The 26943-nt window shown below is 35.5% G+C and overlaps 5 protein-coding genes across 5 annotated transcripts in view; 1 reads left to right on the top strand and 4 right to left on the bottom strand.

The window, feature by feature from the left end:
• The first annotated feature begins 70 nt into the window (after positions 1-70).
• Positions 71-8736, top strand: LOC134241334 (N-alpha-acetyltransferase 80-like). Its single transcript, XM_062723402.1, has 6 exons — positions 71-194; positions 1573-1715; positions 1953-2028; positions 2124-2250; positions 2709-2931; positions 8601-8736. The coding sequence occupies exons 1-5, from the start codon at positions 100-102 to the stop codon at positions 2928-2930; spliced, it is 663 nt and encodes a 220-aa protein (XP_062579386.1). The 5' UTR covers positions 71-99; the 3' UTR covers position 2931; positions 8601-8736.
• Positions 3221-6403, bottom strand: LOC134241335 (putative glutathione-specific gamma-glutamylcyclotransferase 2). Its single transcript, XM_062723403.1, has 3 exons — positions 6161-6403; positions 3954-3995; positions 3221-3731 (listed from the first exon to the last, which is right to left on the bottom strand). Exons 1-3 carry the CDS (start codon positions 6293-6295, stop codon positions 3360-3362), a joined length of 549 nt encoding a protein of 182 aa, XP_062579387.1. The 5' UTR covers positions 6296-6403; the 3' UTR covers positions 3221-3359.
• Positions 8737-10538: 1802 nt separating the features above from the next.
• Positions 10539-12096, bottom strand: LOC134241333 (uncharacterized). Its single transcript, XM_062723401.1, has 2 exons — positions 12002-12096; positions 10539-11921 (listed from the first exon to the last, which is right to left on the bottom strand). The coding sequence occupies exon 2, from the start codon at positions 11797-11799 to the stop codon at positions 10855-10857; it is 945 nt and encodes a 314-aa protein (XP_062579385.1). The 5' UTR covers positions 11800-11921; positions 12002-12096; the 3' UTR covers positions 10539-10854.
• Positions 12097-15133: 3037 nt separating this feature from the next.
• The window catches only part of LOC134241360 (baculoviral IAP repeat-containing protein 6-like), a 42235-nt gene continuing 30425 nt past the window's right edge, over positions 15134-26943 (bottom strand). The window contains exons 47-59 of the mRNA XM_062723430.1: positions 24189-24326; positions 23093-23343; positions 22528-22726; positions 21895-22109; positions 21401-21601; positions 20825-21183; positions 20459-20595; positions 20031-20135; positions 19487-19701; positions 18952-19113; positions 18607-18684; positions 18094-18417; positions 15134-16342 (exon numbers count right to left, since the gene is read on the bottom strand). Of these exons, the coding sequence (XP_062579414.1) occupies positions 16127-16342; positions 18094-18417; positions 18607-18684; positions 18952-19113; positions 19487-19701; positions 20031-20135; positions 20459-20595; positions 20825-21183; positions 21401-21601; positions 21895-22109; positions 22528-22726; positions 23093-23343; positions 24189-24326 (2600 nt within the window). The 3' untranslated portion in view covers positions 15134-16126. The remainder of the gene's footprint in view (positions 16343-18093; positions 18418-18606; positions 18685-18951; positions 19114-19486; positions 19702-20030; positions 20136-20458; positions 20596-20824; positions 21184-21400; positions 21602-21894; positions 22110-22527; positions 22727-23092; positions 23344-24188; positions 24327-26943) is intronic.
• LOC134241337 (uncharacterized) lies at positions 25216-26413 on the bottom strand. Its single transcript, XM_062723405.1, has 2 exons — positions 25677-26413; positions 25216-25571 (listed from the first exon to the last, which is right to left on the bottom strand). Exons 1-2 carry the CDS (start codon positions 26041-26043, stop codon positions 25216-25218), a joined length of 723 nt encoding a protein of 240 aa, XP_062579389.1. The 5' UTR covers positions 26044-26413.

Raw genomic sequence — 26943 nt, forward strand, 5'->3', positions numbered from 1 at the left:
TAGAATAAGAGTCAGCAATTCAAATCTTGATTGTATAAACGCTTCAAACAGAGCGTTTTTAGTATTGAATTAAAATGTTCGAATAATTGACATTGAGAAATGGAAAAGTTGCTCGTTTTGCATGAAAATAAAGAGTACTTTAACGAATGTGCTGATATTCTAAATGAAGAATGGAAAAGAAGTACAAACGCAAGGTAAATTAATGCAGTGCCAGTAAAATAATAAAACCTGAAAAGTAGATTATTCTAGAAATTGAGAAAAGTGACAAAATAATCACATCGTTCTACTGTTGTTCAATAATGTTTCAGGAACTGAGAAAGTTCTTATTTGTAACTAGCCTAACCTTCAGATCACCTGAGCCAAATTCTTAAGTGAATTAATCTGAAAAAAAAATTGTATGTTGTCATTGTAAAGTTCACCTTCTCCAGAACCACCGGAATATTTTCAATCAAACTTGGCACAAGGGATAGACATTAACTTTATATTCTCTTGTCCTTCGGGCAAGTGAACATTTTGACTTGTCCGAATGTAAAAATTGGTTGCCCCAAATTTTTAAAGAATAAAATACCAGTTACTGCATTTTAATTTGTTGTCGAAAATATTAAAGAGTGACAAATATATTTCTATTTTGAAGTTAACTTCCACAAAAAATGTTGATATGATGGTGATGCTACATTTGTAAATATATGTAAACCACTTTCCTGTCATTTACCATCCTGAAAACACACAGAGTACTTACCCCTGCAGGAATATTATTTTCTTACGACTTTTTTTCCCCAAAATTAATATTTTTCCCTTAAAAATTGAGGTTACGCTAAAGGGAAAACAGTTGCCATGTTTTGAATCAAGATACACCGTGCACCGAGAATAACTGTTGTTCTTTATTTTCCGTAAGTAAGTAAATATATTTAAACTATTCTGTAATATCTATTTCATAATAATTCATTAGACTGTAACGTAAGTTGGCAGATGGAGAGTGTATTTTTGTAAACATTGCATTTTTTAATAACAAACCCGATTTCTGAATAAAGGTATGGTCCAGAAATGCTAAAAAGGGATTCCGAATGCAAAAATGTGTTCAATTTATTGTGTTGTTTATAAACTTATGTAAGATTAAAAAAGTGTTTCTATCAGAAATATCTACCTGCCGAATCAGACAACGTCATCGACAGTTTCACTTGCCCGAAGTGAGAATTTGCTTGTCCCTGGCAATCGAACAACTGCTAGTGTCGATCCCTAGGCACTGGGCATCATTGATTTGTACGTCTCACCGGTGAAAGAAGTTCGCACAAATAAACCAGAGAGCTACAGATCCAATTATTGTTAAAAAAAAAAACCTTCATGCCAAGTTATATCGAAATCAGACCAAAACTGTAAGAGGAGTAGTATTTTGATGAAAAAAATTGTTTACAGACAGATGGACAGACAGAAACTAGACAGAGGGACGACCATGGACACATTACCAGGGTACCATCACATAAGCTCTTCTGTTCTGTGACCAGTAGAGCTAAAAATATGCTGTTCACAGTCAGGAAGTAAAAATGTTTTAATTTTTTTGTTCTTTTTTAACAGGTTACATTCCCTACAGAAATCATGCGATAGTTTCCCCACCTGTTTAATTATTGTAAGGGACATTGGTGGAGTGAAAACTGTTGTAGCTCACAGCAGATTATCAAAAGTTCAGGGGAAAGCCAACTCATGTTTAGTGGAATCAGGTATAACTTCTTGGAATTTTTCTTCTATAAAAGAGGCATTTTTCACAAATAGAAGAGAACTCTTTCTTACAGTATGCATCATTTAATGACATGTACTTTTAAATGGAAGTATATTAACATGTTTAATGTAGCCATTCAGTGACTAAAAGTTGGAGCTATTCATTAAGTGCCATATTTTCAGAATAGCTCTTTACATCAAGTTTTGTAAAGTAAGTTTACACAAATATTTATTTGCAGTTGTTGTAAAGAAAAGTCTACGGGGCAAAGGATATGGAAGGAAAATTATGCTTGAAACGGAACAATTTGCAAAGAGGTAAGGAAAGGACATGAATGTTATTCTGCGGAGCATGAAATATTATAAATAAGGGTGTGATTTAGTCTGTCATGTTTCACCGATTTTTATTGCAGCAAAGGAATCAAAACAATATATCTGAGTACCCATGACAAGCAGAACTTCTACAAACATTTAGGATACGCCTTCTGTGACCCTATAGTCAGCTTTGGTGTAAATACAGATATTTTACCAGAGGGTTTTGTAAGTGTTAAGCTAATTTTTTTTCTTTTATAGTTTCACCTAAATGTTATGACATTATGTTATACTTTGGATTCATTAGGTGTTGATGTACATCATAAGAAATTAATTGTATACTACATATTAAATATGCTGTAATAATGTATAAGTCAAACTTTATCATTGTCAGTGTATAAAGCTATGTACCTTTATTGATAATTAAATTTTTAATACGGTACAAGCTTTGTTTTTCTACTTAATGAAGTTAACGTGTACATCATCACTAAACATTTATATATGTTCATGCACTCAATTAAAAAATCCAGTAGCAAATTTGAATTATTTTAACCTATTTTTATTGTTCTAAACATATTTTTTTAAAAATGTATAAAATTTTGTTAACTTCATTGCAGATTTTTCAGAACAGAAAAAATTGCTTAAAATGATTGTTTATGATTAAAATTCTGTGTCTTTAATTTTAGTTGCAAAAGTTTCTACCAGACAACTCATCAGCTGAGAGAGAAAGTGGCAAAAGTTCTGAGAATACCTCCATTCCTACTTCAGGGTCACCTGTAGTGCCCCCCTCTGCAGCCCCACCCCCACCACCCCCTCCTCCCCCACCCACAGGGGTCACCCAGAAAGAAAGACCAGATATAGTTAGATGGGATCCTAGTGCAATATCGTGGATGAAAAAAGATATTTAATGTGAGAGATGCATGTAATTTTTTGTATTTTATGAATTTATAGAATTTTTTACCCCCTGCTTTATTATATATGTTTTAATCCCTGTGCATTTCCGTCCTTAAACTATAGTAAATTATATTTTGTATTTGTAAATTTCTTACCCCTTAATTGTGCAATATACAGTAACAGGTAATATGTTTCAAACAAGTGAAGGCACTTATTTTTTTTTTAGTAATCATGTAATAGTTTTTTTACAAAACTTTTCAAATAGGATGCTCTGTGTCATCTGATTAAAGAAAAATAGAATAAATGATATTTCAAAATCAATATTTTTAAAAATTCTTTATACATGTAATCATAACATGTGTTTCACCTTAACATCATACAATGAGATCTATTCAAAACAAATGTGAGATTTCATCCTCTGAAACACACAAGAGCTTATATCATCAAATCAAAAAATCTTCACAAAGTTTTAAAACTTCGGCTTCCAATTCAAATAGATGAGGGTCTTGAACGTGGGGAGAAATTTTGCGAACAGCCTCGGCAAGATTCAAGAGGTACTCTGTATTCTTGCCACTGGGTCCCACAGAATTCACGATTTGATTGGCTATGTCTTTGACAGGTGCTGGGCCAAGGTAATTAGTATTGGTCTCGGTGGCCATGTATATTGTCACTTGGAATGGCTCCACTGTATCTTCATCAGGGTGAAATAACTCTGTCACACAGGAATAGCCTCCCTTTTCCCTGTGGTCTAGATGAGCTCTCACAGACTCGGCATTCTCTGGTGCAATTTGATATGCCACTCCCCATACTTGTTCCTGGCAGAAGTTAACAAAAATACGTATAAGTAGTTGTACCCAGTTAACCTGTTTTTTCTTTTTTGTCTGTTTTAATAGCATCTATACATTTGAATTCTGTTAAAAGCAGAATGTGATGTTAGTATAATGATATTGAGATTAAAAAAGTTTTGAACATCTTTAACTTGGGTCCAGGGGCCTGTAATGTTGTGACATGTACCGTAATTAGAATTAATAACTTACCTCTGGATCTGTCGATTTAACTAAGGTTACTACACGACCTGGCTGTAATGTTCAAAAAGAAACAAAAATTATTGTTAGGGAACAAATATCTTAATGACATTTAAAAATTACTATCCTACAGCAGGTATAATGAGAAAAGATAGAACTGAATGCAATTAATGTAATAAAGTAATGGAAATAGTCCACATTATTAAAAAAAATATTTTGTTGGCTTAACACTCATATATGCTATGTAACTAATACTTAATTACCTGTAAATATTAAATTATTTTCAACCTTCAAATGCTCTCAGACAAATTTGATGTACCAGTATTGTCATAGTATGGGGAACATAATAAACATAGTGAACATGTATATGTATATAAATAATACAGATAAAATAAAAGATTTCATTTACAAGACATTGCCCCATTTGCCATGCACTAGTGCCCGAACGTTGGTTGATCGGTGTCTTCCCACTTAGCCAAAATTCTGAAATTGATACAGGTGACTAGTTTTGGCTAAGTGGGAATGGTGTACAGGTAAGGGCAGGGAGAGGACAAAAGAAATTAATTACAGGTGTCCTATAGTCTGTTTTAGAATGACCAGTGCTATGAATTGTTTTAAATTCTTCATTTATCATTTGTTTCTAGGTAATATTTTAAAGTGATGTAAAATATTAAATTGTCTTTTCTATTATTTAATTATATGTTTTTTTTTTCATTTTTTTTTTAAATTCTAATTTGAAATTACAAGGTTTTTTTGTGTGTTTTTTAAAATTTTTTTTTTTGAAAAGTTCATTGATTTTTTATTGATTCAGCTAAATTAATACATAAAGAAGCATGTTTTATTTTTTTAATGAACAATAATTGCTTTAATCCTAGGATTTCAAACGGGATTAATAACAATTATGTCCTTTCTGGATTCATTAATTACATCAATTATCAAATAGAATTTTTTTAATAGATACCAACATAGGAAAAGCATCACAGGGCACTCTTGTTTATTTTATAGGCTGTATTTCATTTCCAGAATTTTCGGTAATTATCAACTTTTCATTTTCGACATTTTTTAGCTTTCATTTCCGACATTTTTTTGTTTTCATTTCCGATATTTTTTAAAAATATATGTAGTACCTATATTAATAGATTTGATAACTTTACTTGTGAAAAATTTAAAGGATTAAATAATAGATAAATCATTAAAATCCAATTTTGTATATATGTCAGTAAATATGTCAGTGACTTGGACATAAGTGTGGTGCTGTCACTGACAATTAATTTAGTGCACATTAAATGTGATGAAAAAGTTTCATGCTCATTGAACACTTTCACCTAGACTTAGTGCTACATGTATGCATATATGTATAGATGTTTTTTATTAATATTTTGGTATAAATACTTTTAAAATTCCTTTTCTTAGAAAACATTGAATTGCCGCACAGGTAAATTCCGGAAATGATAAGAAAATTATGTCGGAAATGAAAACAAAAAATGTCGGAAATGAAAAGAAAAAATGTCGGAAATGCTATGCATATTTCCGGAAATGAAATGCAATATATTTGCATTTTGTTTATTTATCTCTGGTTTGATAATTATCAGAAATTTATTTTTTCTGTAAAAACTTTTTCACTTTTTTTTATTTGACATTTATTATTTTTTTTTTTACTGTTTTATTTATTTTAATTATTTATTTATTTTATTTATTTATTTTATTTATGTATATAAATAAATAATTATATAATTTATTTAATATATGTATAATTTATTTAATATTTACTTATTTATTTTATTTCATTATTTTTTTGTTAATACCTATATATAATATAAGTATATAGGTAAATATATACATCTCAGGTGAAAATTACAGGTAAATTACAGGTAATCAATCTAAAACAGACTATACACAGGTGACCACTCAGGTATGAAAATAACAATTTTGGCTATGTGGGAATAAGAATTTCAGAATTTTGCCTAAGTGGGAATAAACCGGTTGATCTCATACACATGGACAAAGGGAAATAACTCTTGTAAATGTAAAACAGCTGACTATTCATTCAATAACGCAATGAGGAAGTTTGTAGAATTTTTTGTCAGTATTTTATCGCATTGTTTTATTTTCGGCAAGGTTGCTTTTAAAGACTGTTTTATATACTTAATGACATTTAAAGGCTTGAAAAAATAATTTAAAAAATACAAGGCATGTTTCCGTTATAAAACAATAGAGACCTTCCCTGGCACTCCTCTATGATCCGTGCTCCCTTGCCAGAATTTACGATGGTAGCCTTTTATATACCCCACAACTTGTCTGTGAATTGGAAAATCAACTTTCCAAATAAGAGATCCATATCCGAATACCCACATCTCTCTCTTTCAAGTCATTTATGAGACAAATCTGTGTTCATTGAATAATTAAATGAATGCATTGTTTACTATCATCAGCTGTAGTCTAGGTCACGTAAGTTCTTTAAGCACTGGGAGATAACAAACATGTCGTTGACCTTGACTACCATCAGCTGCTCTTTCAAAATGTACCCACAATATTGTCCTGTCTTTTAACACTTTTTAAGTATCATAGTAGTCTCGTTCAACCAGACCCTCGGCTGTCTACGTAAATCTCCGACCACCCACCCAGAGACAGCCGAGCGTCTGGTTGAACGAGACTAGTATCATAGTATGAGATAGACAGACAATGCCAGTCTATTTAAAAAAAATGAAAATACGATCTATGAATATCGTTTCGACTCCAATCTAGTTGGGTCCTGGATCATTTCTAACTTTTTCTTTGTTTTTAACCCCTAGAATTGTATAAAGAAAGTTTTTTTTTCGACACATGAATTATCTTTGACTGAAAGAATTTAATTAACAGAAACGATTCCAAAATTTGATATGAGGAAGACTGATTAGGCAGGGGTTGGTACCTACATTATGGACCCTCTGTGGGCATCAGTGTCTGTCAGCCTACATCCGCGACTGTGGGTCTTGGGCTAAATCCTGCATCTACATCCATGTAGACGAAAGCCTGTCCACTTCTCTAAAGTGAAGAGGGCATAGCTCCTTGGGGACCAGGGCCATGGCAAAACCACCGTATTACAGACAGAACTAGATTGACAGCACGAATTAAAAGAAGATATGCCTCCTTGTCATAATTAATGATTAAAAAATTTATTAACTTCTATAATTTTTTTAAGTTCTATAGGATAAAAGTTGAAGAAAGAATTAAGCCGGCCCCTATGTTTATGACAAAAATACAGATATAAAGCCTCTTAATTATACCTTTTTATTTAAATGCACTCTGTAGCTTCAATAATTGATACGTTTTAGGAGGGACTTATACACTAGTAGTATAGGTATTAGTACGTAGGTCCCTGAATTTAGCGCACCAGCTAGCCAAATTCCACCCCCTAAATCCGCCACTTAAAGGACTGAATATATGTTTCAATGAAAATTCAGGAATTCGATCAGGGATTTTATTGGGTATACGTGTATAAAAATTGATCTTGATATTGTAGGCTAAAAACTTTAATCAGGTAAACAGGCACATGTTTAGTCTCTGTTCAAATTCGTCTGCATTGACGTTTGAGTCGGAGGGGGGGGGGGGGGGTGCTTGTTATAACAACTTTTAAAGTGTAAGTAGATTCAAATTTATATTAATTTATTTTGAACTATGAACAATCTGAAAGGCAAGCCCCTGTGGTTTGAATAGGTTCTGCTGTCCGAGTGAATAAAAAAGCTCTTTATTCTTCCTTTTGTTTCTGATTTGGGTATGGAAGTTCGTCCCTGTACTAATGTGATTAGCACAGGCGGCAGTTTAAAATTTCAGAGTAAAAATTACGGGGAAAGAAGTCCACGTTGTTATAAAAAAAACAAGTCAGTCCTAACAAACGATAAGAAATATTAAAAAAAAAAAAATACACTCATGGTTATTTTCAGTGATCGATTTTTGAAAGGGGGGGGGGGCAGCCATAGAAAAAAAATTTCAACTTACTGTACCTGACAAAAATCTTGACATGCACAAAAAAGGAAAATTGTCCAAACTCGAAAATTCTATTACGTAGAGGGAGAGGGGAAGAAGCCAACCTTTCTTTCCATGTCATTTCTTTTAACCCAGACATACTACATTAACCTTAATTTAAACGTACTGAAACAGAAGTGTGTGTGTGTGTGTGTGTGTGTGTGTGGTGGGGTGGGGGGGGGGGGGGGGGGGGGGGCAACCGGACTCTCAAATGAACATTTACTATAGTACAAAGCTATGTCTGGGACCCCCCCCCCTCCACTTCTTGCTGCTTGCCTGATTTTGGAATTAATTTAATTATATATTTTCTTGTCAATCTAATTATTTGACACGCAATATTTAATTATAAAACGTTAGGAGAAACAAGAATGTCCCGTCTAGTCAGGGACCCATTATTGATCGTTACTGTTTAGAAGACATTCTCGCTATCATTGGACTATTATTCTGTGTGATTGATGATAGTACATTTAAAGTACCCCTATTTTCTTTACCTATTGATTTAAGTAAGGAATTTAATTTAGGTTTATACTGACGATTTAGCACTGTGTTTAAACTGCGGCTATAAAATCGTCACCATTTAAATGCGATCTAACTTGTTGCACAGGACTATTTGTAAAACAGGTCCATATTTGTTTATGTGTGCTATAATTGCAGGAACCAGTGATGATCCAAGCATGTCGGATTCTCTGCCGATGTCGGAGGGGGGTGAAGTTCGTGACCCGCCTGATGGCTCTGGGGAGCATCCTCTGTCTGCTGTACTTTACTTTGATGACCTTCACAGTGACGGGTTTATCATGGTTCGAAATCTTACCAAACCTTTATAAACACAAACCCGACGTTATTAGGACCCACAAAATAGTGATAGCTTTCGTCTTTATGAATGCTATGGGAAACTGTATCCTTGTTCTTGGGACGGATACGAGTATACGCAGATTTAACAAAGAATTGAAGAAAAAGGTGCTAAAAACTAAAGAATTCAAGGACTGTGGCGTATGTCACGAGACTGTTCCCGTCCGTACTCATCACTGCTATCTTTGTGAGACCTGCATTCTAAAACGAGACCACCACTGTTTCTTTATGACTGTTTGTATAGGACATTTCAATCACAAGTACTTCGTGATGTATTGTTTTTATATGATGGTGGGAACGTTCTACGGCATGTTTTTAATTGTTCTATACCTCAAGAAATTGTTCAATACAACATTTTATGGGCCACAGACATTCATTACCATTATATATGACCTTATTTGGGGTTTTCTCACGGAGAATTATCCGCACGAGAAATACTTTTTCCTGGTGGTCATGATGTACGGGGGCCCACTCGATTGGGACCCTTCTTATTCCAGAATTACCATTCTGTCTGCTCGATTGGTTTGGTAGGGTAGACTTAGAAGGCCTTCTCAGCCTTCCACATCAAAGATAGAAGGATTTTAATATCATAGCATTCTAATATGGCGTCCAAAGGGTTGGTGAAAACTTTGGGGATTTTAATTATTGTAAATAAACCAAACTTAAAGCAAACTACAGTAGCAAAATGTATTTTTATAATGTATGAAGGGCAATTCTGTTAAGAAGCATTTTTCTGCTATGTAATTGCAGTAAAATCAACCATTGAACACAGTTTTAAATGATTTACCATGTAATTTGGGGTGGAGATTTGAGCCATAAATAGGTCCCTGATTTGACCATATACATAAATTACATAATTATTTTAAATTTTTTTATTCATGTACTAGTAATTTAATATTCTTCTGTCTAAGGCACTTGATGTTTTACCCTTTCTTTACATAATTAAAAAAAATTTCCAATACTATTATATAAAAAAAATTCACTCTTAATTATCTCTATAAGTTTCCCTTTCGAACTAAAATTTAATGCTTTTTAAATTAAAGGATTCAAATTCTTGAAAAACAACTATACTGCAGTAATTCAAAACATTGCAGATAATGTTCTATCCTATTCAATATCCTTCTGAACACTCGATTTAGACATACATATTCCAACCCTTCCAACATCCCCCTCTGCTTCTAGAAGGGTCCCAATCGAGTGGGCCCCGGGTGTCTGACGGCGGGGATGATAGCAGCCTCGCTTTGGTTCTGGAACATGCTTCTCGTGATATCTGGGCAGACGACACACGAATCTAGAAAAGGAATCGCCAGACATACGGGAAAATCATTCTTCAGGAATTTTTTGGACGTTTTTGGAAAATATTGGATAATATCAATATTCTTGCCAGTGCCTTTGCCAGTTTCTAGTGATGCTTTGTTTGAAGATTTTCATGAATGTAAAAGTAATTCAAAACATAACGATTGTAAAAAAGATTAATATATTACAGAAGTGAATCTATATTTAGGAATAGATTTTAACACAGGGAATAGTATCCATTTTAGATGGATTTGTATATGTTGCAGTTTCCATGACTTAAAAGAGAGACATGATACACGACAAAATGTTAAAGTACAACATGTCATTTGACAGTCAGTAAGATCTTGGGCAAGTATTTGACATTAGCGCTTGTCAAGCTGTTGCACCTTGCCAATGTATGCACCAAAACTAACCTTTGAACACAGAAAGACATTAGGAGTGGTAAATGTTAAATCGATTGATTGAATAGATCAAGCTGTTTCGACTTTGTTCAAATCTAATCCGATTACTGAATTGGTCAAGTTGAAATTGAAGGCAAGCTGACGATGGGGTCGAAGAAGTATTCGGTAGCGCAAAGCACAAAAATAAATAATTTCAACAAAGCAATTATTGTTCTGTAATTTATTGATTTAGGCGTTAAGGAAGATACTTTTAAATTAGTTTTTTTAATGCAGCATAACTTTAAATATTGAATTCTCGTCTCTTTGTATAATTCAGTTAATACAAAAAGCAAAGTCTGTATTCAGAATGGCCCATTCATATACTATTTGGGTAATTCTGAATCCGCTTGAAGATAAGTTGGTTTATTTCCACCTGATGTAAATCCGCCGGCTGACGAAGATTCGTTTCCTAAAACAGTGTACGGCACGTCCGGTGTCACCCTTTTGGTTCCGTTTTGATGCTGTGGAGTTGGAAGTGCAGTTGGAGACTGTATGAATGATGGATGCAAACCCGGCACTGTATGGGTGTACGGTACAGTAGGCGGGCCATTAGGGGGGATTGCGGTCGGCAAGAGGATACGCTGACCCGTGATATGAGGACTAATGTCACTTTGCTGATGCAAGTCTGTAAGCGTGGGAGGATATGGGAGATAGTTCAAAGATGTTCCAAAAGCAGGCGACTTGACACAAGTTAACGGAAGACCCGGAAGAGCAGCAGTTTGGAGAAGCGAGTTGGTGATAAAGGAATATGGTGAGAGACCTGATCTGAGAACAGCTTCCCTGAGCATTAGGGATTCCTGTATGACCCCAGGGTCAAAGGTTGTAGGTGAAATCCCTTGGTCGTCATCATACCTTCTCTCAATCGGAGACCGATCCCTGTCACGTGATCTGCCTCGTTTTCGATCTTCGTACCTGCCTCTGTCCCTCGGTCGGTGTCTCCTTTGCTCTGGAAAATCCCTGGGGTCTTTTTCTCTGTCTTTTTGATCTCTCTCCATTTTTACAATTTCATTTTTAGACAGTTGAACTTTCAACTTTGACCCCAGTAAGGAAGTGCCATCCACTCCTTTAACCGCTTCTTCCGCATGTTTAGGTTCGAAAAAAGTCACAAAGGCATAACCTCTTGATAGAGGATTTCGAGCAATCCAAACGGTTTTGACGAGCCCAAACCTTTCAAAAATTTCCTCTAGGTGATGTTTCTCAACATTTTCAGCTAAACCTCCAACATATACTTTGGCAATAGTTTTTACGACATCGCTATCCTTACTCATTTTGATTAAATGGAATCGCCTGGTAAAGTGAAGTCCGAAAATAGATGAAGTTGAAGACCCAAAATAATCAGGGATTTGGCTTGATGGAGTAAGTGTAGTGATGCCAAAGAAGCAGCAGGAAACTGGAAGGAAAAGCAGATTTTAAAGACAAAGTAGAAGAAGCACTTCCTATTTGAAGCTGTCGACAATTTTTTTTTCATACCTTCAGTAGGAGTTATAAGAAGACATCCTTACCGCCCTATCGTCTGAAGTACAAATGAATTAAGCATTCGTATAAGTCGTTGATGTAGAGAGGCGCTTGAAGGTGGATCAATTAAAACTTTGTGATATTTGAAACAGATGTTAGATAATCGGAAAAAATTAGCCGAATAACAGGAAAAAAAATCGACTTTTTTATGGTCAGTTTCACACTGCTGCGCTCGAAAATGTACATAACTATAGGAAAAGTCGATCACAACTCCATTTGTCGATTGACGGATACTTGGACAAATTCATCAATATAATATTACAATAAGTATCATCATTGAAAAAAAATATCTTTAAAATATGCTGTATTTATTTAGTGAGGTCTGTAGCAACCCTTAAGGCAAAAAGAGATCCTTTATTGAAAACAACAAGATGTATTTGTAAAACACTAATATCCCCGTATGGTAGCTTATATAGCAAAGGTTCAAGTTTCTCAAATGCAAGTCAAACTCCAAGGCCAAACAAGGTCAAACGATAAAGAATATTGTTACCCAAAAAAGACTTGTCTCAGTGAATATACTTCTCAAATATAAATTCCCAATGTAAACTTCAAAAGTTATGACCAGAGTTAAAGCTTTTAAAAGGTCAAGGTCAGAGGTCAAAATAAATGGAAAGGCTTTTCACAAGAAGTACGTAGAACAACCTAATAACAACTGTTCAGAAGATATGGGTAAGGTTAAAGTTTTCCAAAAGTAGGTCAAACTTCAAGGTCAAGATCAAAATTATTGGTATTCAAAGGAAGTCATATCATAAATTAGGAATACGCATGTGAAGTAAGCAAGCCATAGCACCAATTACAACTGTTCAAAGTTTGGAAATTTTTGGCAAATGTGGGTAAAACTCTAACGTCGAAAGGTTAAATATGTTGGTACACAAAGACAGGTCTTGTCACAAGGAATACACTTGTAAAATATGAAGGTTATAAGTTCATTCAATCAAAAGTTATGGCCAAGGCAAAAGTGTTTGCGGACAAACAGTTAGGCGGACAGACAGGACAAAACCTAAATACCAGTATCACCGAAACTTCGATTATGGGAGCATAAAAATATGAAAGAGTTATTGCATTACCTTGGCTTTAGTGCAGACTATTTTCTTTTTACAAAAAATAGGGACCTAATGCTTGCTGTTTACGCCACGGGCCCGTTTTAACTTAAGTTGATTATAAAATTAATTATTCTTTTTTGAAATAGTTACCATAAAAATATTCTAAATTCTTTTCAAAAAGAATAAAACCGTTTTCAAATTTATGTAAAATAGAAAGTTATAAGCAAAATTAAATTTTGGTCTTAGTCGTAAGTTCTTTTGTAAAACGTTCCCCAGGGTTTGATTTGATCGAAGCAATAATTAAAATTAATTTGAGCTTTTAAAAAAAGGTTTCGTAACATAATTTTGAAAATTTCGTCGATATGCAAATAATAAATTCGTTTGGGTTTGTTAAATGGGAAGTAGATTTTAAAAGAATATATTATATATTTTGGAAGTAAAATCAAAGTCAGTAGTAGTAGTGGCCGCTCGAAATTAAACAAAAAATGTACGAGTAGTCATCTTACACAGATTTTAAACTCTTATTCCTTATTCTACCTTGTCGGAATTTAAGATTGTAGATAAGACAGGGTGAGACATGGGCAAAGTTTTAATACTAGATTTCTAATTACGCCAAATGTATTACTGAATGAAACGAAAGACAATTTTTTGCAACCCCCATCGTAAAATAAACATACATACTGAAATCGATAAAGTTCTCACGTTTTTCTGTATATACATATCTTTAAAACTGATTAATTTTCGATGAGAAAGATTCAAATGAGTGAATACCAAAATGCAAGGAACCTATACGCTGTTGAAACTATCTGAACAGACACACTAGCTTTACCAATTTTTCAAAACAAAAATATACTTCGTATTAGCTATCGTTCTTATTTTAGAGGGGATGTGTGTAAATAAGCTCAGTTGCCTGTGATTGAAACTAAAAAGGTCTCTTGAGTCATCTATTTATTAAACGGATTATTAGTGCAACTGTGGAAATATTTCAGAATTATTGAACGTTACCCAAAAATCATTTCGCCTAATTTTTATGCCCCCGGATCGAAAGATCTCGGGGATACACTTTTTGCCTTGTCTGTCTGTTTATCTGTTGTCAACTTTAACCTAGCCCATAACTATTGCGCTGTCAAGGGTAAGTATATACCACTTCAGTCTACATCCCACTCCAGCGGGGGCATAGTGTTTCACAAACACACCTTGTTTTTCCTGTAGTCTTGTAAACCTCTAACAAAAGCTATTTCGATTTGCATTGGACTGGCACACGGTACGGTAATTTGCGTGTGACATCTTGTTATCAGGTCGTTCATAATTATTGCTATATGTATAAAGAGTCAGCTGAATAAATGATGTCAATATCTTACAATGTTTTTATTTATTTGATTTTGGATCTTGTTGATTTATCCTTGGGAACATAAAATAAAACGACTTGTGCTTGATTTTTATATTAAACATCTAATTATAATCAAAGTAGTCCATCTTGTATTCTGCTCCCCCCTTTCCCTCCATTAATTAGCCCGGAGTGGTAAGTCTTTGATACCCAAAATATGCTCCTAGGGTGAAAAGTCTACCTAGGGGCTGATTAGGAAAACAACATTTTCTACAGAAATCCACTTACACCTAAAACTGTAGTCATCTTTTTAACAATGATTAGTTGGTGGTGTCCTGTGGATGTACTGCAAGGTTTCAGATAGTCCAAAATCATTTCTCTGCCCAAACTTGGCTCCTAGAACTCTTACATGTTACACAGTAGACAATCTTTTTAAATGATTGATGTTGTCTTGCAATATACAATGTGTTTCATAATTTAATTTTCAACCTGGAGACCAAATGTTAATTCTACAATATGTATCATATGGTACATGTACAAGTATATTCTACATGAGTGGGACAATTATATTGTTGCTTCTTGTGCAAATAATCAGGTACAAATAAGAGTAAATTTAGAGGCAAACATTTTCACATGGGTAGCATTTTTTCATCTTCAATTTCGAATTAAACTTAAAGGAATCTTGATCAGAGACTGACTTTCCCACCAAAACAAAAATATACAAAGTATCTTTAATTTATTCAAATTTGATGAAATTTGGTGAACACCTGCAATTGACAAAACAATTAAGAATAGATTTTCCAAAGTTGGACATACATTAATAGAATAATTCATTTATAGAGAAAGTCATTAACAGCAATGGTACATGTATGTCAAGAGTCAACTCGGCAACAAGGAGCAAAGGATTCAACCAATACATCCAGTAACTTTGTCCAATACACCATGTACTTAGACAAAACATCATCTTTATATTTTTCATCCATATACACATATGGATTTCTTTTCAATAAATTCTCTGTTCTTCAATACAATTCCATGATGTACAGTCAGGTATAAACAGTTAGACCATTTGGTTTATACACATATGGGAAATAAATAACTTTACATCATGAAAACTGGAATATACATGTAGTAACAATCGGATGCTGCCAATATTAATATTAATCATATATTAACATCAACAAATATTTAAATACCATAGCTCTCCTTTATATAATATTTTTTTCTGTAACACATACGCCACAATCTTCGTACATGTATATTAGATTAAAAAAGCAATGCATATTAGCCCAGGGTTTTCAATCTTAAAAGCTAAAAGGAATAGCGGAACTTTGAATGCAATAATCAGGTAAAAATGAAAATTCGATCCCCATCTGAATACACTCTGAAGAACTGTCCTCCAGATTTCAGAAAAATCATCCAAAGTACATAATAATACATACAAACACTCATTCACATCATTAAGTTCCTCACAATATACACACACAAATAAATCATAAGAAGACTGAATTCTGTTACAAATATCACAATTTCAGCATATCACAAAAACAAACAGCTCTTCAGAGAGCTGCTAGCACTCTCTAGATGATCCATATTATGACTAGCCATTCCTTGTTACACAGCCACCATCCAAATTGTGGTCACAGCGGCAAAATCCATGTAGTCACTTCATAAACTGGAATTCATATTACCTCTATCGCACTACATATGCTAGCAAAATCCATCCTCTAAGACGGAATTTGAATTCGAGTCTGTGATTAAGTTTTCTATCGCCCCCATCTGTGAGCTGTTCATTGCTGAGGACAAGGCGGAGTCTGTGGAGAAATGCACCCCCTGGGGGTCGATGGTCTCTCCCCCCTCCTCATCTTCTAGCCCCTCCGGTGGCTTCATTTTGGCAATCTCTTCTCGTAATTGGTTATAGTGTCGCTGTGATTGAAAAAATAAAAGTTTTCTTAATGGTTTTGTTACCAATGTCCTTACAAATTTAATCAGCAACGCATGAAATAAACGCTTTTAATGCTTTACATGTAGATATGATAATTTGGCTGATTATTATGTCCATGATTAAACTGAAATGATACTATCTATGGAAATAAAATTTTACCGAGTAAACTACAAAATTGACAAAAATTAGTGCTTAATGAAAAATATTAAAATCTCAGTATTTTCTAAAAGAGATATGGAAAATATCTATTTAACAAGAGGCCCATGGGCCACATCGCTCACCTGAGCACCGTGGCTAGGAAAAAGTAGAAATTGGTTTATTATTGCAAAGTTTAAATCCAAAAGTAGTCCCATGACCAATCATGGCTTTGCTATTCTTGAGAAGAAGATTTTTAAAGAATTTTCCTACATATTTCTATGTAAAACTTTGGTTGGCCATTTTGGCCCCGCCCTACCCCTGGGGGTCATGATTTGAACAAACTTTAATCTACACTACTGTAGGATGCTTCCATATAAGTATGATCAATTATGGCTTTGTTATTCTTGAGAAGAAGATTTTTAAAGAATTTTCCTATATATTTCTATGTAAAATTTTGGTCGGCCATTGTGGCCCCGCCCTACCCCCGGGGGTCATGATTTGGACAAATTTGAATCTACAGTACCTGAGGATGCTTCCATATAAGTTTCATCCTTCCTGGCACAGTGGTTCTTGAAAAGAAGATTTTTAAAGAATTTTCCTATATATTTCTATGTAAAACTTAGGTCGGCCATTGTGGCCCCGCCTTACCCCCAGGGGTCATGATTTGAACAAATTTGAATCTACACTACCTCAGGATGCTTCCATATAAGTTTCATCTTTCCTGGCACAGTGGTTCTTGAGAAGAAGATTTTTAAAGAATTTTCCTATATATTTCTATGTAAAACTTTGGTCGGCCATTGTGGCCCCGCCTTACCCCCGGGGGTCATGATTTGAACAAATTTGAATCTACACTACCTCAGGATACTTCCATATAAGTTTCATCCTTCCTGGCACAGTGGTTCTTGAAAAGAAAATTTTTAAAGAATTTTCCTATATATTTCTATGTAAAACTTAGGTCGGCCATTGTGGCCCTGCCCTAACCCCGGGGGTCATGATTTGAACAAACTTGAATCTACACTACCTGAGGATGCTTCCATATAAATATGATCAATTATGGCTTTGTTATTCTTGAGAAGAAGATTTTTAAAGAATTTTTCCTATATATTTCTATGTAAAACTTTGGTTGGCCATTGTGGCCCCGCCCTACCCCCGGGGGTCATGATTTGAACAAATCTGAATCTGCACTACCTGAGGATGCTTCCATATAAGTTTCATCCTTCCTGGCACAGTGGTTCTTGAGAAGAAGATTTTTAAAACATGCCACAAAATTTTTATTAATTCCCAATTATCTCCCCTTGAATGAAGGCGTGGCCCTTCATTTGAACAAACTTGAATCCCCTTCACCCAAGGATGCTTTGTGGCAAGTTTGGTTGAAATTGGCCTAGCGGTTCTTGAGAAGAAGTCGAAAATGTGAAAAGTTTACAGACAGACAGACAGCTAGACAGACGGACTACAGACAAAATGTGATCAGAAAAGCTCACTTGAGCCTTTGGCTCAGGTGAGCTAAAAATACATGTCTGAAATTCTTTTTTTGAGTACCATGGTACTCTAGTCTACTTTGTATTCAGTATCTTATAAAATAATAAGTTCTCACTTTAAGTGCTAGAGTACTGTGAGCTATCGTCCTCCCTGTTCGTTTATCATTGCTGTAGGACTCCATCTCTGCTATCCAGTTCTCGCACTGTTTTAACACCTCGTGCCTCTTCAGCCAGAAGTGTTTGTGAATGACCTCCCGGAAGCAGGGGGTGGGGTTCTTGATTTGTTCTAACATGGCCCACTTAACAGTGGCTTGTCGGATGTTGGCGTCGTACTCTCGGGAGCTGGCAGTGCCCGATGGCGTGCCTCTTGATCGTTCGTATCCCGGCTCATTGAAGTAAGGTTCTGAGACTAGAATCAAGGACTGTATAGACACCAAAACCTGTACACATAACATAGATAAAATATTAAATTTAAACTTTATTATATCAAATTTAATTTACATGAAGTCTGTAAAAGTAAAGTAAACTACGTTGGTTAACACTAAAACATTGAATGTAGATGTGTTAGCTTTCTAAATTTTTGTGTGTTTACTCAGTTAGCAATTATGATGTATACATGTATACTGTACCTGTAGAAAACTTGAAGTTTGAGCATTCCATTTTTCTTCTGGTCTACCATGCCAGGTGTTCAACACACTTAAGCACACCTATAAAGTAAAATATTCTCATGAGAAAAATATTTAAAAAATTCATGCTGATCTATATATTTACCTTGAGAAAATACATTTATCTTGAATAAATAATGTCTCAGAGAAGATAATTTCTGAACAAACATACATGAAAAATGGGCCACTAAACCATTTAAATCTCGCACAGCAAGATTCACAAAAAAAAATCTTATCTTACATATTGTCAAATGCATGTAGGGATACACTTTGCCCTGTACAGCAATATGTTCTTAATTAGATACTGACCTTTCCATCATTATAAAGATTTGGGTTGAATCTAATAGTGTGGTTTCCTGTGGTCTCCAGATTAATTAGGGGTGGAGATGTGGGGTAGTCTGGTGGGAAATACACATCAAACTCAAAGCAGCCGTTCTCATACGGAGTGTCAGAAGGACCCGTTATCATCACCTTAAATGATCAAATGCAATGTCTGAATACTTCATGAATATCTTTTTTTTTTTTACTACAGATATTGTATAAAGCTTATTTTACATAGGCCAAATGATCTTTAATTCTTTGGCATTAAATTTAAAAAAAAAATGTGTCAAGAAGAATTTTTATTTTCAGTGAATTTTTGTTTTTAACAATGACAAAAGAATAAATTTCTTTTCCAGCTTCAAGCAAAAGATTTCAATATGAAAGCATTCAGCCAAATGCAATGTCCCTGAGATACAAAGTCTTAATATTTTAAGAAGCCTAAAAATTCCTTCCGTTTCTGTTGTTGTACATATTGGAGGCTCCTTAAACTTTCAAATTGTTGTACAAACATCCTGAAAAATACCTTCATGATGTCGAGTCTTTCTTCATCACACCTGACAAACACACTGCTGCCAGCGGAGAGGGGGAGTGAGGTAGATAGGGTCGTAGCTTCCTGAGCGAGGCGACGTGTTCGAGAGGCATTGCTTACTTCACCTGCCGCCTTCACATTATTCTCGTAGTGATGAGAACAGGTGAATTTAACGGCACTTGAATCGTCCAACACAAACTCAAAAGATCCTAGAAAGGAAGTAAATTCTTTGTACATGTAGTTGATAACATATACATGCACATAAATACATACATACATACATGTAAATACCATTCATTACAGTATATGCATTTCCTTTGTACTGCAGTTATATGCATAAAAGACTTCTCTGTTTCTCAGGCCAAAAATTGTGAAATATTAAAATTTTAAGCACAGAAGTTTTCTTTTTGAGAAGGGGAATGACTACATTGTTTTTCTCCAGTTCTGTCAATAATATTGGTCAATGCATTAGTGTTCAGCTTATTGAAGTGGTGCTAGAGATATAAATTTAAATTTTCTCCTTTAATTGTCCACTCACCAAACTGCTCCTCCTGCATGATGGTCATGTAATGCTCCTCTGCACTGGCCTGACCAGCCTGCCCCGATTTATCTTTACCGGCTTCTTCACTGGCTCCCTCTGTTTCTGACAAAGTGAAATTAAGACATACAGCTTCAATTATATTTTTTCAAAACAGTATTGAAGTTATATGAGCAATGGAAGAAATTTCCATCAACTTCATGTTTTTTGTTACAGTAATACATTGAAACCTGTCTAATTGAGACACCATTGGTTCAATAGAAATTGGTCAGATTAAACAACATTCTGGATTTTAAACAATTCAATTAATTTGAAGGGATTAAGGATTATTATTGAAAAGACAAGATTTCAGATAAAACAGCATCCAGGTTCGATAATTTAACTGTATAAAATTACAAAAAAATCTCTTTAAGGATTAAATTGGATACCCGTGGATTTCTGTAGTCTCTCTGTGGCGATCTTGACAATTCTAGCCGTCTCCTGTATGTTGGGGATCAGCATGGCTAGCCCCTCATTCTCCTCCTCTTCTGCTACACTGCCATTCTCATTCTTGGCTTTGTTAGATCTTTAAAAAAGTTCACCCAAGATTTCAACTAATGCGCATTTGATTGTTTGTCTTTAAAGAATAAGAAGCTGTAAGAGCTATAAAATTCTTAAGATTTCATACATATCACCATTGTTGGATAAAAGTTGTGTTTCTGAGACATGTATTTTTTCAAATATTTTTTCTATATCCCATACAAAGTTTTCATAAACTTTAAAATAAATAAGACAATGTATCAATTTATATTTACTTTAATCTGCTGGCGTATGTATCCACACACACTCTCATCTTGTCCAGCAGCACCCCTACAGAAGTGGCCGATTCAGGTCCATTGTCCTTCTCCAGTGGAAGCAGGAGGGGCACTAGGGAGGGGGTGACGGCTATCCCCCTCAGTAGCTCCAGCAATGCCCGGTACAGAGGAATGTGACGTGCCATGTCTAACACAGAGTCATTTCTGAGATAGGAAGATATGGCGGGGACTATACAAGACTGACTTAACAGTTCATAAATCACGTCAGGGAGCAGGGATTTCTCGGCCGGGGAGGTAAAGTTTTCGGACTCAAACTCTTTTGGGATATCACCTCCTGGGTTTACATAGCTGGCAAGAACCTGCGATAATGAGTTAGAATGTTGCAAATTCAAACAATTCAGCATTTGAAAGCATTTATTCATTTTATTGACAGGTTATAATTTTTTTTCTGCTTTTCTGCAGCTATTACTGTGCTTTTAAACTGCACCACACTGGCAATGGATTATAACCATAATACACTACTACACTATGTATCCAGTATGATGAACAATATCGTAGATTTCTTTACACACTCACCTGTAACAGACAAGCTACATGCTCCTCCTCACTCTTCTGCCTCATCAGCGCCTGTTCCGCATCCCAGCTGGAGGTGGTGGACCCGGTCCCGAACCCCGTCCCTTTGGCCCAGTACTGCTGGGATTTCTCCTCAGTCTGGGTCTGGACCGGGACACTAGCCGGGGTGTTAGCTGACTGCATGGCAGACAAGATCAACTGGGCCTGGAAAAAATCAACAAGTATACTGTGTTAACTAAATACACCAAAGCTTACAGTGTACTTTTTATTCATTTAAGTTTATGAAAATTGGACAAGTAGACCAATTTTCAGGGACACACAGAAATAAAATATAAGAATATTTTTTCATATGAAATAAAAAATTCCCATAAATTGTCTTATAATAATGACTTCAAATTATTTAACTATGAGTTCCTTATTTATCTATTTACATGTACTCCAACTTCACCTTAAACAGAAAATCATAAAATTTGAATTTTATCCCCATTCTCACTGACCTCTTGTTGGAAGCCTTGGACTGGTACCCTGGGGGCGTGGTGACTGAGGACAGACAGACAGGCCAGGATCAGGTGTATGGCCCAGATATCCAGGGACATCCTCCTCAGCAGCACCCCGTCATCTGTAGTCAGGGGGGAGCTGTCATACAGAGACTTCAGGACCAGGAATGGCAGGGTGGGGAGGGAGCAGGCGATGGGGGATGTCAGAATGTGACCTAAAAATGGAAATTATATTGCAAATGTAGATGAGACATTATGACCAAATAAATATTCTGTTAAAGGAAACTTTTCAATTGAAATATGTGCATGTATTTTGTGGATTATTCAAAACTCTTATATTTATTAAAAGTATTTTTTTCAGCTGAATGTCTGGGGAATAACTTTAGTTAAGAAAGATGACATTAATAAAATAAATGTTTTTTCCCTAAAATGTTCATTTTAACAATGAATTTGTGTCATATTTTACCATGTATGGTATATCTATTTCCTTGAAATTACATTTTTTCTGCATCATTAATTTTGAAATTTGTCATTAGACAATGATTGCATTTTAGTAAATAGAGGGTCTATAAATGTACCTTCAGGAAGCGTCTCAAGAATTAATCAATTATCTTATTTGTTAATTATAATTACCTCCATCTCCGTCATCGGTGACTCCTAACACCAGCCTCAGCAGACACTGGGCCTTCTTCCTCTCCTTCAGCAGGACCTCAGCGTATCCAGGAAGTCGAAGGAACAAGCCAAAAGCGACCAATGAATGAGGAGGAATGGTCGGCAAGGCAACAGGAGGGTTGCTGGTTTTGGCTACCAGTGGCTGAGAGAGTTCATAATGCTAAAATAACAATTTTCATAATTGAATAAACAAATGTTTTGATACTGTAAATGACAACATTTTGGTTACAACTTTTTTTGTATTGGGTGGTATTTATAAGCAAGACAAAATTTTCACAAAATCTGGATACTGCTGAATGTAATCAATATCAATAAAAACTCATGATAAAAAATAACATTTTCTTCAGCAGACTCTTCCCATAATTACAAGAAAATAAATTTCTTGCAAAATTAAAGTGAAGAACAGTTTACATATCAAGCCGAAATAAATTTCCATTAATTTCAAGTTTACATATCAAGCCGAAATAAATTTCAATTAATTTCAATCAGACCCATCAAAACTCTACATATACAACTGATTACCCACCTCATAGAAGTCCTCTGGGAAAGGTTCAATCATGGACCACTCCTCTGCTATAGACATGTTCTTAATCATGTTGTCCAGGCCTGACTCCTGCATGATGGACTGTCTAGAAACCTCGGGGTACAGCAGGGGCAGGTGCTCAGCTAGGAGGGCCAGGCCCCCCACACTGGCGAACACCTGTAGGGAGGTAGGGAAGGGGGACACAGTGGTCAGGGCCTGATCCTCATCCAAGTCCCCCCAGCCATCTCGCTCACCTGGAAATCATAAGCATTGTGAGAAAGATGTATGAAGAAATCTGTGTTTCAGAATCCTTTCTTTAGTTCATTTATTAAGTTTATAATTCACAGACTTATAAGAAAAAAATGTGTAAGACTATCAGTGCCAACTTCACTCCTAAAGTTAAGCTTGTTATTACAAATTTATGCATTTTTTCACTTGCTCTTTCATATTGAAAGAAATCTGCCATGTCTGGATTAATATTGATCTGGTAAGTGATGACTCCAATCAGCTAATCTGTTTTGTGACCAATACTTACTTTGATCTGGCTGGTTGCTGTCCTTGTGACCAATACTTACTTTGATCGGGCTGGTTGCTGTCCTTGTGACCAATACTTACTTTGATCTGGTTGGTTGCTGTCCTTGTGACCAATACTTACTTTGATCTGGTTGGTTGCTGTCCTTGTGACCAATACTTACTTTGATCTGGTTGGTTGTTGTCCTTGTGACCAATACTTACTTTGATCTGGCTGGTTGCTGTCCTTGTGACCAATACTTACTTTGATCTGGCTGGTTGCTGTCCTTGTGACCAATACTTACTTTGATCTGGTTGGTTGCTGTCCTTGTGATCAATACTTACTTTGATCCTGGTTGTGGCTGGCTGTCCTTGTGACCAATACTTACTTTGATCTGGCTGGTTGCTGTCCTTGTGACCAATACTTACTTTGATCTGGTTGGTTGCTGTCCTTGTGACCAATACTTACTTTGATCTGGCTGGTTGCTGTCCTTGTGACCAATACTTACTTTGATCTGGCTGGTTGCTGTCCTTGTGACCAATACTTACTTTGATCTGGTTGGTTGCTGTCCTTGTGACCAATACTTACTTTGATCTGGCTGGTTGGTGTCCTTTTTCTCGTCTTGTTTAATGGAGAACTCTAGGACATTAAGTCCGTGCTGCAGTCCTCTCTGGTGTAGGACCTGTAACAGCTGGGATAGAGTTAACTCCCCTGGCAAGGAGGTGTCTGGAAAGGGAATTTCATGACAATGTTAACAAAATAATGCTCTGTACAGTACAATGGTCAACAATAAGTCATGTATCAAATGCTTTACTATATAGGGGGAAAATAACTCGCGGTGTAAATATTCACTATATTCACGGTGTTAATAAATCTGTGAATTCAAGAAACAGTGAATAAGTCTTTATTAAAAAAACATTTTTTTTCTTCAATATGAGTCCAGCTAGCGGTAGATACTAATATGCAAATGCAAACATGTAAATCACATACTCGTTTCGTAATTAAGAGTGGAACTTGATGTTTAATTATTTAATTTCTTTTCATTCAGATCGCCAGATAATAACCCAAATTTATCGTTAAAACACCTGTTACAAATAGCCAATTACCTGTTTGATCAATAAAAACATGTCAGTCAAGATTACCCGTGCGTCACAATGACCTCGGGCGCTTTCCGCATAACAGCAATGTAATTGAAGATTCATTCGAATTTTTTATTTCTGTTTTCTTTATTGAATAAGGTTGTTATTTGAATATGTACATGTTACAGACGTTACATAATAAATGCAATCGAAATTGAATTCGTCACTGAACCAGGCTAACAAATTCCATTCACTTAAACCACTAAACCAGCACTTTTAAACGACTGAATGATCACATCCTTTTGATCGACTAGTTTGTTGATGGAATTCACAATCCACTGTGCATGTTTTTCTTTAATGTAGGACAGTTTCAGATTCACTTCTAAATCCTCAAAACCGACTTTTTCCAGTGATTTTTCAATTTCTGCAGCGTAGTATTTTTGAAACTCGTTTCGTAAATGCTGTTTAAATAAGTTGTTGGGAATCAAATCTAGCGGTTGTATTTTATCCGTACACGCAGCAGGTACAAAAAGGACTCAGATTCTTTTTCTTGCAAGATAATCCAGGAATTCGTCACTATGATGAGCTGTGAAAACGTCGAATATACACAGACCTTTCTGTCCCAAAGGATAGTCATTTTCTTCTCGGATTTTCTGTAGATACGGGATAATTATTTGGTCAATGTAGCGAATCATTGTAGAAGTGTTTGACCAGTGGTTTTCGCTGTGATAGATGTCATATTCCTTCGGAAATGGAAACCTTGGGTGGCATGTGTCTGTTTTACCTTGATAGAGCAATTGTGGAGGTAGGACTGCACCACTCCTCGAAATGGCTAGCAGGGCTGTCATTTGACGTTTGTCGTCGAAGCCCTTTAAGGGGACTTGTTTTGATCCTACAACAAAAATTTGTTTTAATACACATTTCCTTCATTTCATTTTCAAACAATATTCATTTATCAAATAATCATAAATAATTTGAAATTAAAAAATAAATTTACCTGTTTCGGCCATGGTCCATTTTCCGCATGGAACAAAATTTACTCCCGTTTGATCCCAGTTGATGATCATTTCGTCCGGAATAGAATCCTCCTTTACGACGTCCTGGAAGCGTTTAATAAAAGAGTTTTTAAGGTCATCAAAGTCACTTGGAAGAGATTTTACTCCTTTGGTGGCACGGCGCGTAGATAATCCCATTCGTTTCATAAGTGATTTAGCCCATTCAGTTGTCAGTTCAATATGACCTCCGTTTTCAGCCAAAATAGATTTGTTATGGTGTGAAATAATTCCTCTTGCAGCCCCGATCACGACAGATGAATTTACAGCTGAGCCTTTTAATCTAAGTTGATGTATGTACGCCTGTATCATCTTGTCATAAAATCCAACTTTTAATGGGCGGCCTCTTGGTGAACGGGGTAACGATGGAGGGGTATTTTTGTTTTCTGAGTTCGGTGTTTTAACAGCCTTTAAATAAGCTTTTCTTATGCTGCGAACTGTACTCTCATTTACCGTATACGCCCTAGCTGTTTGGAGAAATAACGGGCTGTTTTTGCTGGCCCTGAATCGATATAGTATCGGGCCATTTTCCCTCTAGTTTCTGGAGAATACTGTCCGTAATCTTCTCTTTTTCTTTTTTTGGACGAGCACTGACCATTCTGACTTTCAGGCGCAGAGTCCGATGCCGAGTCAGCGGAACGCTGAATTTCATTTACTAATTCATTTGCTGAAGAAAACGCGCAAGCTTCCTCATTGTCAGAACACTCCCGCGGATCGGGGAGTAAATCTGATGGAGGGGGTTTAAAGTTAATTTTTCCGTATTTCAGCCAGTTTAGCATGGTGACTAAGGAGTGAATAAATCTATACTGAACACTTTATTTAAACCACCCTTGAGTATAGCTCATAAGTAAATACATCTCACTGACGTTCTCTGGTTTTCAACATAACAATAGGAGTTGTCGTTCATGCTAAAACGGTGCAATATTACATACAAAGGGAGGTAACTTTTAGAAACAAAAAATCCGCGAATTCAAGAAACCGCGATCGTGTCAGATGAGAGAAAACCGTGAAAATTACAATCCGTGAAATTAATCCCCTATACAGTATTCCCCCTGACATTTTAATCAGGAAATTATTATTAAGGAATCTGTTATCCGCAAATAATACTCTGTAACCAAAATCATAACAATGAAGTAGATGCACACTGTGTTCTTTTCAGGCACAGTAATTTAAATTTTACAACATGTACATGTACATTAGTAGACTATACTG

The sequence above is a fragment of the Saccostrea cucullata genome, unplaced genomic scaffold (assembly GCF_032062105.1).
Source record: "Saccostrea cucullata isolate Sc308-1 unplaced genomic scaffold, CSIRO_AGI_Scuc_v1 ctg206, whole genome shotgun sequence".
NCBI lineage: Eukaryota > Metazoa > Mollusca > Bivalvia > Ostreida > Ostreidae > Saccostrea > Saccostrea cuccullata.

Bases quoted from the DNA above. Each gene is read 5' to 3' on its own strand.
- LOC134241334 (XM_062723402.1), top strand. From the start codon at position 100: ATGGAAAAGTTGCTCGTTTTGCATGAAAATAAAGAGTACTTTAACGAA. The intron at 195-1,572 runs GTAAATTAATGC...CTTTTTTAACAG, and splicing joins AAAAGAAGTACAAACGCAAG to GTTACATTCCCTACAGAAAT. The intron at 1,716-1,952 runs GTATAACTTCTT...ATTTATTTGCAG, and splicing joins CTCATGTTTAGTGGAATCAG to TTGTTGTAAAGAAAAGTCTA.
- LOC134241335 (XM_062723403.1), bottom strand. From the start codon at position 6,295: ATGTGGGTATTCGGATATGGATCTCTTATTTGGAAAGTTGATTTTCCA. The intron at 3,996-6,160 runs GTCTCTATTGTT...TGAACATTACAG, and splicing joins ATAGAGGAGTGCCAGGGAAG to CCAGGTCGTGTAGTAACCTT. The intron at 3,732-3,953 runs GTAAGTTATTAA...AACTTCTGCCAG, and splicing joins TTAAATCGACAGATCCAGAG to GAACAAGTATGGGGAGTGGC.
- LOC134241333 (XM_062723401.1), bottom strand. From the start codon at position 11,799: ATGAGTAAGGATAGCGATGTCGTAAAAACTATTGCCAAAGTATATGTT.
- LOC134241337 (XM_062723405.1), bottom strand. From the start codon at position 26,043: ATGATACAGGCGTACATACATCAACTTAGATTAAAAGGCTCAGCTGTA. The intron at 25,572-25,676 runs GTAAATTTATTT...TTTTTGTTGTAG, and splicing joins ATGGACCATGGCCGAAACAG to GATCAAAACAAGTCCCCTTA.